This window comes from Callorhinchus milii, unplaced genomic scaffold (genome assembly GCF_018977255.1).
Source record: "Callorhinchus milii isolate IMCB2004 unplaced genomic scaffold, IMCB_Cmil_1.0 Scaffold12, whole genome shotgun sequence".
Taxonomy (NCBI): Eukaryota; Metazoa; Chordata; class Chondrichthyes; order Chimaeriformes; family Callorhinchidae; genus Callorhinchus; species Callorhinchus milii.
The window spans coordinates 4,228,088-4,242,026 of NW_024704753.1; the positions used below are offsets into that span (position 1 = coordinate 4,228,088).

The 13,939-nt window shown below is 43.3% G+C and overlaps 1 protein-coding gene across 1 annotated transcript; it reads left to right on the forward strand.

Annotated features, from left to right (window-relative positions):
* The first annotated feature begins 1,590 nt into the window (after positions 1 to 1,590).
* On the forward strand, positions 1,591 to 3,088 carry LOC121849980 (forkhead box protein E3-like). The gene has a single exon (XM_042339686.1). The coding sequence runs from the start codon at positions 2,156 to 2,158 to the stop codon at positions 3,086 to 3,088; it is 933 nt and encodes a 310-aa protein (XP_042195620.1). The 5' UTR covers positions 1,591 to 2,155.
* The last annotated feature ends 10,851 nt before the right edge of the window (positions 3,089 to 13,939 follow it).

The following is a 13,939-nucleotide window of genomic DNA, read 5'->3' on the forward strand; positions in this document are numbered from 1 at the left end:
CTCAATTGAATTCTTTGTCAAATAACTAATTACTGCTTGAATTTGTCAACACAATACTGGTATCTGAAGATCTGAGAAACTTGAGGAGATTGGCAATCACACAAGTGGCCACTATCATGCGAGTCTTGATCAAACTACTTAGGATCAAACCCAAGATCCTCCTGATCTGTGATTTTTATTGGTTAACTGGACAATACCAGCCTTTATGTCCTTCATAATTTCCCAGCTTCTTACAGATATACCCTCACCCCCAAAAAATGTTACAAGAAGTAAATATATTCACATCCTGTTGGCAAGATTGGGGTTTATTCAGATACTTGCAAGACCTGTTTGAGGAAGAGATAGTTTAATGTCTCCCCCCCCCCCCCCTCCGACCCGCCCTACCATCGGTGGCTGAGCTTTCAGCCTCTGCCCCTACACTCTGGAACTCCATCCCATGGTCTCTTCGCCTCGCTTCCTCCCTTGCCTCCTTCAAGGCCGTTCTCAAGACCTTCCTCTTCGATCGTGCTTTTGGTCGCCCTCCCACCTCTCTGCCTTCCCTCACCCCTACCCCACCACCTCCCCCTGCTCGGGTTCTGACCCCTGACTGTGTAGCGCCTTGGGATGTCCTCCCGACATGAAAGGCGCTCTACAAATGTCATTTTGTTGTAGTATTGAATCTCTTCAGGACATTTAGTCGGACATGCATAAACGTACTGAACAATTGCTGCAATTATTTGACTCAAACGTCTGGGCAGTCAAATGTCAAAATCGCTGCAAACTCATTAAAGATAATTAACTTCATAGTGAGGGAGATGGCCCTGCCACAAATAGAAGAGGTTACATTTTGAGCAATAACTGCCATTTGGGCTAACCAGTCTGTGCAATAAACATGTAAAATATATATTTCATGTTTGCAAAGAGTTATTGGGAAAAGATGAGATCTATTTTGGATGGACTTACTGTTTTAAAGCATTAATTCCCACTTTCAGACCTATAATAATAATCCTTGCATTTCATATCACATCTTATCATGTCTCTGAGACTTCTCAAAGCACTTCACAGAATGTATTGTAAAGTGAATTGAATATATATATTGTGACAGCCAATTGCACACAGCAGTGTCCCACAAACAGTCATGGATTGAGTGACCAATTATTATTTGTTTGGTGTGTAACAAACCTACCTCTTCAACCAAATGTATGGTCATCTCCTCCCTTCTCCCTTACTACTCCACAGCACTTTGGGGCTGGGGTTTACCTTGCGTGAAAGGTGCTATATAAATGCAAGCTATTTGTCTTGAATCATTTTGCCCTCAATATATACAAGTCCATCCACTTTACAATATATTCTGTGAAGCGCTTTGAAACGCCTCAACAATGTGACAAGGCGCTATATCAAATGCAAGGATTATTTTTTTATACTGAGCCAGATTTCCATGGAAATGTTTTATCTGAACATTAAGAAGGGTATCGTAGTCAAATTACATTTGGGAGATGTTTGAATCTGGATGGTAAGGAAGTACAGCACTTAATAATAATTTTTGCATTTGATATAGCGCCTGATCACTCCTTCTAGGCCTCTCAAAGCGTTTCACAGAATATACTGTAAAGTGAATTGACTGTATATTTTGTGGGCGAAATATTAATCTATTATACCTTGCTAGTTGGTTTCCAGGGAGAATCGTGCGGTCCGAATTCTGAGCTACATAACAGAGCTGTTGATACTGTGCTTGGCAGTAAGTCGGTGCTTAGGATGTACTTGATGGTTGCTTTGTCAACAGCTGATCTAGGATATGGGGGTGGGGGTTGTCGAGTAGAAGCCAGAGGCAGGTCTGAGAAACCAAATGCCAGGTTGACTTTAGATAGGGAGCAAATCTCAGAGACATGATTGGACTTGCAGTGAGTTTTGCTGCACCTGGGCTGGGCTAAAGCTGCACTCTCTGGGAGGTACTTCGCTATCTCCACCTTCCTGTCTCCCTTCGGTCAGTCAGTCAATCAGTTACCTGCCACCACTCTTGGGACACTGCTTGTCATTCATGCTCAGTTTTGCCTTCAAGTGACCAACCCTAGCCTGTGGGCAAGCTCCCTGGCAAAGTGAGTCAGACAAAACACCCTGTTGCAAGCGTAAAGGACCAGGTTTTCAGAGGAACTCCCAAAGGTCCTGAGGGAGCGCAATGGCATCTATGGATGTTAACAGCAAGCCACCGTTCTTCAGACCTTTTGTGGAAGCAGACCCCATAAGAGCAAGGGGGACACCTACACCAGAGGGGTATCTGGATGCCTTTGAGGCGAATTGCTCCTTGGCTCCTCTTCACCACCTCCCTGGGACTGAAGTGGACACGGGGCAAGAGGAACTCTTCCTGAACAGGGAGTCGGAGGACAGAGACTGTCTGGGGGCCATAGGAGATCCCAGCCACCAACCCGAGGTGGGAGAACTGATGGCAAATCCAATCCCTGACTCCAAACCGGCCATGTCCTACATCGCTCTGATAGCCAAAGCCATCCTGGGCTCCCCCAGTAAGCGGCTGAACCTGGCCTCCATCTACAGGTACATCGAAGAGAATTTCCCCTACTACAGGGGCCGCGGGCAGGGCTGGAGGAACAGCGTCAGGCACAACCTCTCACTGAACGAGTGCTTCGTCAAGGCGGGGAGGTGCGAGGACGGCAAAGGCAACTACTGGAGCATCCACCCCTCCAACCTGGAAGACTTCTCCAAGGGAGACTTCAGGCAGCGCCGCAGGTGCCGAAGGAGAGGCAGGAGCAAGGAGTTGGAGCGTAAATTGGCCGTGACCTACCCTACCTGCCCCTTCCCACTTGAGCCCCTCGCCCTCAGCTCCCTCTGCTCCCCCTACACCGAGCAGGAGCGCAGGGCTTACAGGCTGGACGAGGTGCTCTACAGACAGTACATCACCAACCCCTTCTGGAGGTGGTATCACAGCTGCAGGAGCTCAGCCACACTGAGACCCTGCTGCGACCCCAGCCTTGGGCTTCCCCCAAACACAACCCCAAGCCCAGCCCCAACCCCAGCCCAGAACTCAGTGCCTCACTGGCAGGGTTTAGCAGATAGCACTTCCCATCAAAACTTTTTCAAATCAGCCGGCAATTGAGTAGCTACAACACCCCCCCCACCCCCTACCCCCTACCCCACACACCCCACTCCACCCCCCACAAAAAGTACCAAAAAAGCAAAGGTTTCTTTGCTCATTCCTCCCTCCCTCTCCCTCCTGCCAATTGTTCTTTGATTGTTTCTCGCTGCCATCCTCTCTGGTCTGGTTCATAAATCGCAGTGCGTTTGTCTGTATGCACATTGTGTATGTGTGTGTGTGTGTGTGTAATGTGTTTGTAAACAGCTGGTTGTAATACGTTGCATTGAATACATTAAAATCGTTGCACAAATAAATGCTCGATTGCAAGCACTCAAAGATGATCAGAGACTGTGTGTGTGTGTTCATCTGTGTGTGTGTTCATCTGTGTGCGTGTTTATCTGTGTGTGTTTATGTCTATGTGTGTTTGAAATCGCCTCTGTCTTAAAGATTCTCGGACACCCAAAGTGTCAACATCACAACAGGATGACTAGTGAAGTTTCCATTTCAACAAGCCGCTGATTTAAATCTTTCAAACAAGCAAGTTGAGGTCTTTCTGAACCTCAGTTGATATTTGCAACTTCACAGAAAGAGAGCCTCTCCTGTCGATTGCTTATTAATATTCGTTTTGTGAAATCTGTGAAAAGCTGGCAATAAATAAAATGTTATAAAAACTTTGGATGTGTTTGTGTTTTGTGTGTCTTTTTTGCTCTGGTGCTGTTAAGATGGGAGCTAACCCCTGCAAAAATCGTCTCTGTATCCATGCACAGATAATGCAGTTTGCAAACCCACTGTAACATCTTTTTTTTAAATAAAATCCCAACCGTTGTTTCTTAAAATTATTTGCTGTCAATGAAAATCCAAAGGAACAGTAGCTGAACAAGTTAATTGGAAATTTGTGCCGCTGTCAAATAAATTGCTGGTGAAATCATTTACATTTTAATTTAATAAATTGCTGGTGAAATCATTTACATTTCAAAATAAGTTGGTGATGAAATAATTCACATTTTAATTTAATAAATTGCTGGTGAAATCATTTACAGGCTGCCCTGATACCAGTTATTCAGATTGGGGGATGTTACAGAGTTTATGTCCTGATATCAGCTGTGAGATATGTTAACGCACAACTTTTTACAATTTCTCTGCAGCATTGACAATGCACTCATTATAAGTCACTTCAGGGGATCTTTCCCACCTTTGGCTGTGGTCACACCCCAGCAGTGTGAACGCTCAAGCCTTTTAAGAGGAAAAGAACTACAATGCGACTACTAATAATCCTTGCATTTGATACAGCGCCTTATCACGTCTTCAAAACGTCTCAAAGCGCTTCACAGGATATACTGCAAGATTAATTGACTGTGTTACTGCAGAGCTGAATCTCCCGAAAACACTCTGCCACCAATTATAACCAAACCTATCAACAGGAATCGTACTGATTTATTTTTATCTTAAGAGAGCAAGCGGGTAATCCTATCCCCTCCCTCCGATACCTACGAGGTATTCAAAATCTTAATTTTCATTCCTAAGGGAAGAAAAACACCTGTCAAAATCAAATCCTTATTAGCTCAGTGGTTAGAGCACTCGCTTCACAAGTATGAGGACCTGGATTCGATTCCCGGGAAGGGAAAAAGTCGGGCAAGTTTCCTTCCTCCGCATGTCTCTGTTTATCTAGCAGTAAGTAGGAACCCGGTTGTTAGTCGGTTAACGGATCGCTTTTCCGGGGATAATAATTCCTTCATTCCACAACTATTTGTGGGACACAGCTGTACACGTGTTTCGCCCACAAAATACACAGTCAATTCACTTCACGGTATATTCTGTGAAGCGCTTTGAGACGTCTCGAAGACACGATGAGGCGCTGTATCAAATGCAAGGATTATTATTATAATCTCATCTTTGGGAACTTTTCTATTAATCTGGCCGATCACCTTCAATAGCTCTAGTCAAGACCAGAAGAAAGAGATTCGATAGCTGCAATTTTAAAACCTAAATATGTTGATTTGGTCCTTTTTTTAAAAAAAAAGAAACAATAGTCAAGGAGCGTGAGGTTGGGCTGCTTCATTCTTCCCGCTGGTATTACACACGGCCCTGATATTGTAACGCGTTAGATTTACCTTTAAAGTCAACTGGTGCCAAAGTGTTATTTTTCTTAAAAGCGGTGTTTCTGAACAAACACCCACCCAAAAAAAACTAGCTCTTCAGATGGATGTAATAATGACAATAATAACTGATACAGCACCTTGCTTTTTCTGTCAGGAGGTCGTCTCAAAGTGCTTCGCAGGAATTACCGTAAAATGTAGTGTCTGTACATTAAGGAGTTCCATAGCGTGTTCACCTCACAAGCAAGAAGGCCCGGGAGTTTTGATTCCCAGGCGAAACCTTAGGCAAGTTTCTTTACTCCGCACACCTCTGCAATCTGGTTGTTGATCAATTAGCGGATCGCTTTCGGGGTAATAATCCCCCCCAAAAAATTGGTTACTCAAACCGTGACTGTTTGTGGGGCACAATTGGTTGCTGCTTTCGACCACGAAACGCACAAGTCAATCCACTTTACAATATATTCTGCAAAGCGCTTTGAGACGTCTCAAAGACGCGATGTATCAAATGCAAGGATTATTATAATATTATTATTTTGAAGGAATAATGTAGACCAGTTATTCCAGAGGGACTTTGATTTGATAGGAGATTCCAGCTCTTATACTGGTGAGAGAGCATTCGGGGCCATTCCCAAATCCTAAGCAGAGTCACACTGAAAACATTTTACAACTGTGTATTTTTTTATTTCTTTATGGCGCCTTCCACACATCTTCTTCCCGTTTTCTTTTCAGGTGGTGTTGCAAGGACACCTTTCGGGAATTCGCGCTAATTAATAATTTCGTTCGCTGACGTGCTGTTCTCTCGGTCAGATTAGACGAAATTGGTTAAGATTGGTGACTGAGTAACTCGAGCATCACAATTTGTAAGACTTTTGGGGGGGAATGTGGGAGGGAGAAAAATTAGCTTTTTGTATATCACGAAACTTTCATTTCGCCCACAAAAGTACGCAGTGTATCCTGTGAAGCGCTTTGAGACGTCTCAAGTACCTGATAAGGCGCTATATCAAATGCAAGGATTATTAATAGTATTATTATCAGTACTTACAAGTGTGATTTTTAGTTGTGTTGATGCTCTAGAAAAAAGACCAGTTTAAAACTAGGCGTAAAGAATATATATTTTTTTATTTGATTGACAACTTGAACGCTGACATACAGCACAAAATAAATAAATTAAATGCAGAAAGTAAGGAAGGAACGAGTGGTTGGAAAAGACTATTTCAGCTGAAACAATAACAAATTAGGTGTCTTAGTTGAAACAATCCTGACCAACAAAGCCATCATTCATGGTAGATAAATACTTAGAATTTAAAGCATAACGACTTAATGCAGCTTAATGAGGAAGATATCTTAATATGCGTGTTCAGTGACATGTCAAGCTGTAAAACAGTCGCTCTGACCCTCACTCAGGCAAGGCAACCAGTGTAGTGGGGGGATGCTCTCCAGATTTCTCTGCACGACAAGGTCGCAATTGGGTCGTTTGTCCTTCAAACGCGGCCTCCAGAGTCAATCATTCACTTTATTGTTTCCTGGTTGAGGCCAATGATTTGTGTAATCTTCGGCAAAAGCGGGGAAAACAAACCATTAGGTCTCATCAACTAAAGCTGCCTCCTACACCTAATGATGGAGAGTGTGTGTGTGTGGGGAGGCAGATGTAATTATTACGGTTGCGGCAGGAAGTGGAGGTGATGCTTCCAGCTCACAGAAACCTTGATCGCTTCTGGTGCTGCGGTTTCTCAGCTTCTCCAATTCCCCTTCCAAGGTAAAACAGAACAGACAATTTATCGCCTGTTTTAGTTTGCAACACATCCACCTCTGCCCCACCAACCTCAAAGTCCCAGAGAGGAGAAAAAGTTTCTGGACTTTTCCTTATTTTTTTATATTAAAACAAAAGCACTTTTTGCAAAGTATGTTCGGTTAATTGACGTTGTTTCAAAACAAATACCCTGGGGCAAACATAATCGAAATAAGATCTTTCAGGAAAAGAAAATTGTGATTTGTATGATACAAATATACATTTATTTGGCAACGTGGGGAGGATGTCCCAAGATGTTGGACTATCTAATGTTAGACAACAACAGCAACTTGTGTTTATACGCCCCGGAGAGTGGGAGAGCACGACACCGAACAGGGAAAGGGGGAGATGACCGTAAGCACGGTCAAATAGGAAGGTCTTCAGGCACGACCTGAAAATGGGGAAGGAATGGAGAAGCAAGGGGCAAGGCGGAGAGATAGAGGAAGAGTTTTGGGACGTAGTTGCTGAAAGTCCGGCCACCAATGGTGGAACGGAGGGCACGAAGGGTCATGCAGAAGGTTGGATCCAGTCAAGCGGAGGCAGCGGGTTGTGAGTTAGTGAGGGTAAGACTTCAGCAGGTTGCGTAGAATAACATTGTCGGAGTTACATTACCACACTAAAAAAAACCTGTCTGATCCACCTGGTCTATGCAGGTGTTTATACTCCACACAAGCTTCCGCCTCTCCTAATCCCCTCTCCTATTCCCCTCGACTCCCCTTTGCCTCATATGTACCACGTATTTGGAAGAGCCAAATAAATCTGATATTGTATGTAGTTTATGGTGTTGCCCACAGATAATGACTGCCCTTGGCTAATAGTTATTTTAAATGAAATGTGCTCATCTTGCAAAGGTATGTCAGGCTCCCTTGCGGAAAGGAATCAGTTGGATTGTCCTGAAAATATAATAAATTGTACATGAATTAAAATAAGGCAACTGAGGATTGTTTTCGCCCGACGTGAAAGGTATTGTACAACCAAATTTATATTGTGCTGGGTTTCAGTGCTCCGAGACACTGTCCTGGGCTATATAAATGCAGGGTGGTGTTGTGTTTCATAAGGATAACATTTGAATCGCTCCAAAACGTCGATGAAGATGTTTTGCTGCTGCTACAGGAATCAGTCTTGTCTTCAAGCCTCAGTAAACCTATTAAAAAGTCACTACACTTGGCAGTAATTAAAATTGTGAGTTCGTTCGTTCTGATCCATAATTATCTGAATTACTGCACGCAAGAGCTATTGTTTTTACTTGCATGAGGGGGATGGAAATAGAGGGGTATGAGAGAGGGGATTAAGTTGCAGGGTCTCACTTGGAATATAAACACGAGCACATCTTACTGAACTGCATGACTTAATACTAATAATAATCCTTACATTTGATATAGTGCCTTATCATGTCTTCAAGAGGTCTCAAAGCGCTTCACAGAATATACTGTAAAGTGAATTGACTGTATGTTTTGTGGGCGAAACGCGGCAGCCAATTGCGCACAGCGGCGTCCCCACAAACAGTCGTGGATTCAGTGACCAAATTATGCTGTACAGTCTATATCATTCTAAGTAAAGAGCAACAATTGTGTGTTGTTTACGATGAAAATGACATTCTGTGTAGGAGCTTTATATTTTGAAAGCAATTCCCAAATGATTAATAGTAATAATAATAATAATAATCCTTGCATTTGATATAGCGCTTTTCACGTCAGGAGGACGTCCCAAAGCGCTTCCCAGAATATACTGTAAAGTGAATTCACTGTATGTTTTGTGGGCGAACGCGGCAGCCAATTGCACACAGCAATGTCCCACAAACAGTCGTGGATTCAGTGACCAAATTACGCTGTACAGTCTATATCATTCTAAGTAAAGAGCAACAATTGTGTGTTGCTTTTACGATGAAAATGACATTCTGTGTAGGAGCTTTATATTTTGAAAGCAATTCCCAAATGATTAAACAATAAATATACAGCCTGAAGGAATTCGACATTGTAAATCCATGCAGCAATCCCTCTAATTACCAATGATTATCATTAGATCATTGTGTGAAGTGCTTTGAAACGTTTTGGCAGTATAAGGCGTTATGTATGTATTAATTACACTATTAGTCCGGTGAAGAGAGTACGGGATGGAAGAGGTTGTGTTGATAATACTAATTCTTGTTGTTGCACTCGTGAGGCGAAATCCCACCGGGATGTAGACTTTGCCTACATTGCACAGTCATTGCACTTTACAAAAAAATACCTCTGAAGCACTTTGAGATGTTTTTATGTGATAAGGTGCCATAAAAACAAATGGAAGTGTCGTTATGTTACTCTATTAACATAGCGTTTTAAAATTTGGCAAATTGTTGAATTCCGTCTAACTTCGAAGTTGTTTTTCTGTAGTTCTTAAAACACCGAAAAATGACTCCCGCCAACAATTCAAGCAATAGGCATAAAACGACCCCCATTTTCAGTGTGAGCACTTGCTTTAAGGCTGCATTGTCCCACTCACCGCCCTTCGATATCCCTTCAAGTAGTGCTCATTGCAAATTGATAGCAAGAGTTTTCGAGCATCACCAAACATCCACGCATTGGCTACAGCTTGTTTAGAGCTCCACTGACAAATGCCATTATTCAACTGCTGCAGGCTATTAACTTTCTGCAGTAAACATGTGTTAATTATAGCGATGTTATCGCGCAATTATTAAACAACCACTCACTTTTACAGTTTGTATATTGCTGAGGCGTATTGCTTTGTGCCAGACACTCAGAGTGAAATGTTGTGAAATGATGTGACTGTACAGCCAGTGACGGTGTGTTCCAGCACTCTTTACTTGTGTAAATGGTTTTAATTTGCTTATGCGCCTGACATGTGCGCTCCCAAAAAACTATTACCATTTGCAGTCCCTCGGGTCAGACATTGACTGTGTGTAATGCATTACCAAGTGTGGAATTCTCTCTTGTGTTGTTTTAATTTTCAAGACCAAAAGCGTTCAGCTGCCTCTGACTTTCCAACTGCTAATCCCGTTCCCCATCTCTCCCTCACACCCCGGCTCTTACCCAGCCCTCCCTCCACACCTTCGAACCCGTCTCCCCCACCAGTCTCACCACCGTTGTAACCCACATGAAACCCACCACCTGCTCCCTCGACCCCATCCCTACCCCTCTCCTTACCTCCCAGCTCCACCTCCTTGCCCCCCCCCCCCTACTCACAGACATTATAAACCTTTCCCTGTCCACTGGTACTGTTCCCACCCTCTTAAAAACAGCCGTCAACACCCCTATCAGCAAAAAACCTTCCCTGGACAGATCCCTGCTCTCAAACTACTGCCCCAGCTCCAACCTCCCTTTCCTCTCCAAGGTCCTGGAACGAGTCATTGATTCTCAGCTTCACTCCTTCCTCTCCTGCCACTCTCTTCACAAATCCCTCCAATTGGGTTTCCATGCCGTGCACAGCACAGAAACAGCCCTGGTCAAAATGACAATGACATTGTATCCATCTGCGACCAGGGCTCGCTCTGTCTCCTCATCCTCCTTGACCTCTCTGCTGCTTTTGATACCATTGACCAAAATGTCTGTCAGACATCAAGTCCTGAATGAGAACTAACTTTCCTCAGTTGAACATCAACAAGATCGAGACCTCCTGTCAGCGCCTCCTCACCTCAGCATCACCATCCATGTTTGCACACTCCTCCTCACTGAGTCAGTTTGGAACCTTGGCATCTTGTTTGACCCTCAACTATCCTTTCTACCCCACGTCCCTGCCATGTCCCGCTCTGCCTTCCCCCACCTCCGCAACATTGCCCAGCTCCACCACTGTCTCACACCGCAGGCCGCCGAAACCCTCATACACGCATTGATCAGATCTAGAGTTAACTACGCCAACTCCATGCTTGTCGGCCATCCTAACTCTTCCTCCAAAAGCTGTAGATCATCCAAAACTCTGCAGCTCATGTCCTCTCTTGCACCATGCGCTGTAACCTCATTACCCCCATCCTTGCCCAGAGCCACAGGCTCCCCCCATCCCAGTGGATAAAGTTCAAAATCCTCATCTTCGCCTTCAAGGCCCTCCCTGACCTTGCTCCTTGCTACCTCAGCGACCTGCTCACCCCATATCAACCTGTCCGCTCCCTCTGCTCCACATTCCCCACCCCACCTTTGGAACTCCGGCCCACATTCCCTTTTGCAGGCTCCCTCCCTTGCCTCCTGCAAGGCACGTCTCAAGACCATCCTCTTCGACCATGCCTTCAGCCACTCTCCTATCCCTCCTGCCCTCCACCTTCCCCGGTTGTTAGTCGATTGGTGGATTACTTTCCCGGGGATAATAATTCCTTCAAAAAATATAATAAAATAATAAATTGGTCACTTAAATCCACGACTGTTTGTGGGACACTGCTGTGTGCAATTGGCTGCCGTGTTTCGCCCACAAAATATCCAATCAGTTCACTTTACAATATATTCTGTGAAGCGCTTTGAGATGCCTCGAAGACGTGATAAGACGCTATATCAAACGTAAGGATTATTATTATCTATTTCATCGTCAGATAGCTCTTTGATTTCCTCTTGAAATGGGGCCAGTAACAATGTTCCTCCAAAAAGCTGTAAAGGGAGATTGCTTCAATTCAACCTTGAGGACATTTATCTGCCAAAGTCAACCTCACTGAAGTCTCGAACCGCGATACAGTTTCCTGTCAACTAGGAGGAGACCAGAAGAATTAAAGAGCCATAGGCCGCGAGTGGTGCATTTTCATTACGCTATCAGCTATCAGGCAAATCTTTGTAAAATACAGTAAAAGCGGACCTCTTCGTTTCCAAGGTAAATTGTGCACAGGGTCTCCATCTAGTGGATACTCTGTGGAATACCTACACTCTTGTATAATAATAATAATAATAATAATAATAATAATAATAATAATAATAATCCTTGCATTTGATACAGCACCTTATCACGTCTTCAAGACGTCTCCAAGCGCTTCACGGGATATACTGTAAAGTAAACTGACTATGTTTTGTGGGAGAAATTATTATGATCGATGCAAGATCACAAGATTGGTTTGGATGAAGAAGGGCCTTTGACCCACTTGATCTCATCCCTCCAGATTTCTCACCCTGATGTCTTCTCGTCACAGCATCCTGCTTCTTTTTCTGAACGAGTCCAGTGGCTCAAAAACCCTTGCTGGCAGTGTTCTGCCTGTTAATATACCCCTGGGTAAAGAAAAAATTCCTGGGTTTATGTTTTTTAGTTTGTTAATGAAATTACTTAAGGCTGTATTTAATCAATTACCCCAGTCATAAGATGCAATCAGGGTAAATTTTAAGTGCAAGGTGAATTGTATGTATTATTAGTTTTCAGTGTAAATACTCTTAACTATACCAGGGACACTGAGAGATAGAATGGAAGGTGAATGGGCATTAAGATAATAATAATAATAATAATAATAATAATGTGTGAGGTTTTGGGGAAAGGGACATTTCATTTGTCTTCTCTTCATTGCAACTCTGTCCGGGTCACACATGAAGAATAAATCCTTGTTAAAAATGCCTGAGGGATTTGGTGCAACCCGTGGAACTGTGTCTTAATCTGATCAGCAGCACTTTCAGGGGTAGGAAGAGCGGAGGAGAAGAATCAGGGTGGGGACAGTGAAGGGTGCACACTTGTGAAATTGTCTATCTGCCTGCAAATTGCTCAGGATACTACAACGTTTAGTTTGATCGGCTGCCAGGCTACTTTGTTTAAGAGCTTTCCTTCCTCCCCCACCCTTCCCCCCTCTCTCACCCCATCCTCTCTTTTTTTTCAGTTGAGCGTACATTATCTTTTTATGAAGCTGGAGCTCACACACACACACACACACACACACACACTAGTCTGTGCAATCAAAGTGTTAAGGCTCTTCTCTGCTACGTTTTTCTCCAGCTCTGCAATTTTCATTTCTGCAAAGTGGAAAGTGTTGGAAACCGTCCGTTAAGTGGAGCGTTGTCGATAATGTATTCATGTGACTCCATCTACTGTCAATGAAGAAGGCTGCTCCGCAGTGGATTCTCCTGCACAAGCCTGCACTCTGATCCTTCCAACATCACCAGCAGGCGAGCCTGGTGCTCACATCTGACTTCTTACACTAATTTACATTGGCCCACAAGTGCAACAAGGGATCTAAGAGAAACGTTATCAGTTCCTGTGAAATGTACATTTCTGAAGTCAAGCTTACAAGTGGCTTCTGTTTGAAACGGTCGCCTCTTACTTATTCAAATTTAGACCGACAGAATGTCGGTGTTAGCTTTGTAGAAAAGTACTGAGTAGCTTATCTTTTAATAGTTCATGCACATGATGCTTAGGTTAAAGCACAACTATGTTGAGAGAATTCAATTGAAATTTCACTGGAACGTTCGCCTATTGGGAATCCTGGATAGCTTACCACTATTGGCCTAATTAACTAATTAGTAGGAGGCTAATTACTGTACTGTATGCATGAATGCATGAGTAGGGGGAGTTATGTAAGTGATTTAATCTGCAATTAATATCATTTCACAGGGGGAAAAGCTATGTCAGGAGACTAAATTTCAGCCCTTGGGTACTCAATTTGTTCTGTAACCTTTTGTGCACCAACATATTTTTGTTCTAAAATAAGTTGTAATTTGCAATAATAACATTTTAATTCACAGTGGGACGTGGATGAAAATAACTACCTCTGCACCAAGTATATTCTTTGAAAAGAAAAGAAAACTTTGTATTCCCTACATGGAGAATTGCTAATAATTGCTAATGTGTGTGGATAATTATATACCAGTGATTTCTGCTCTCCTTCCTACTCACCTCCATCCTCCCATAACCTGTCTTGGGATCCAAAATAATACAGTCCTATTCCAAGATCCAATATACGTCCTGCTCCTGTGTCTTTCTGTCTATAGCTACTCAACGTTATATCTGTTCAAAGCTAGGTAACAGTGAACACTACAGGAATAATTTATAATAATAATCCTTGCATTTGATATAGCGCCTTATCACATCCACGAAACGTCT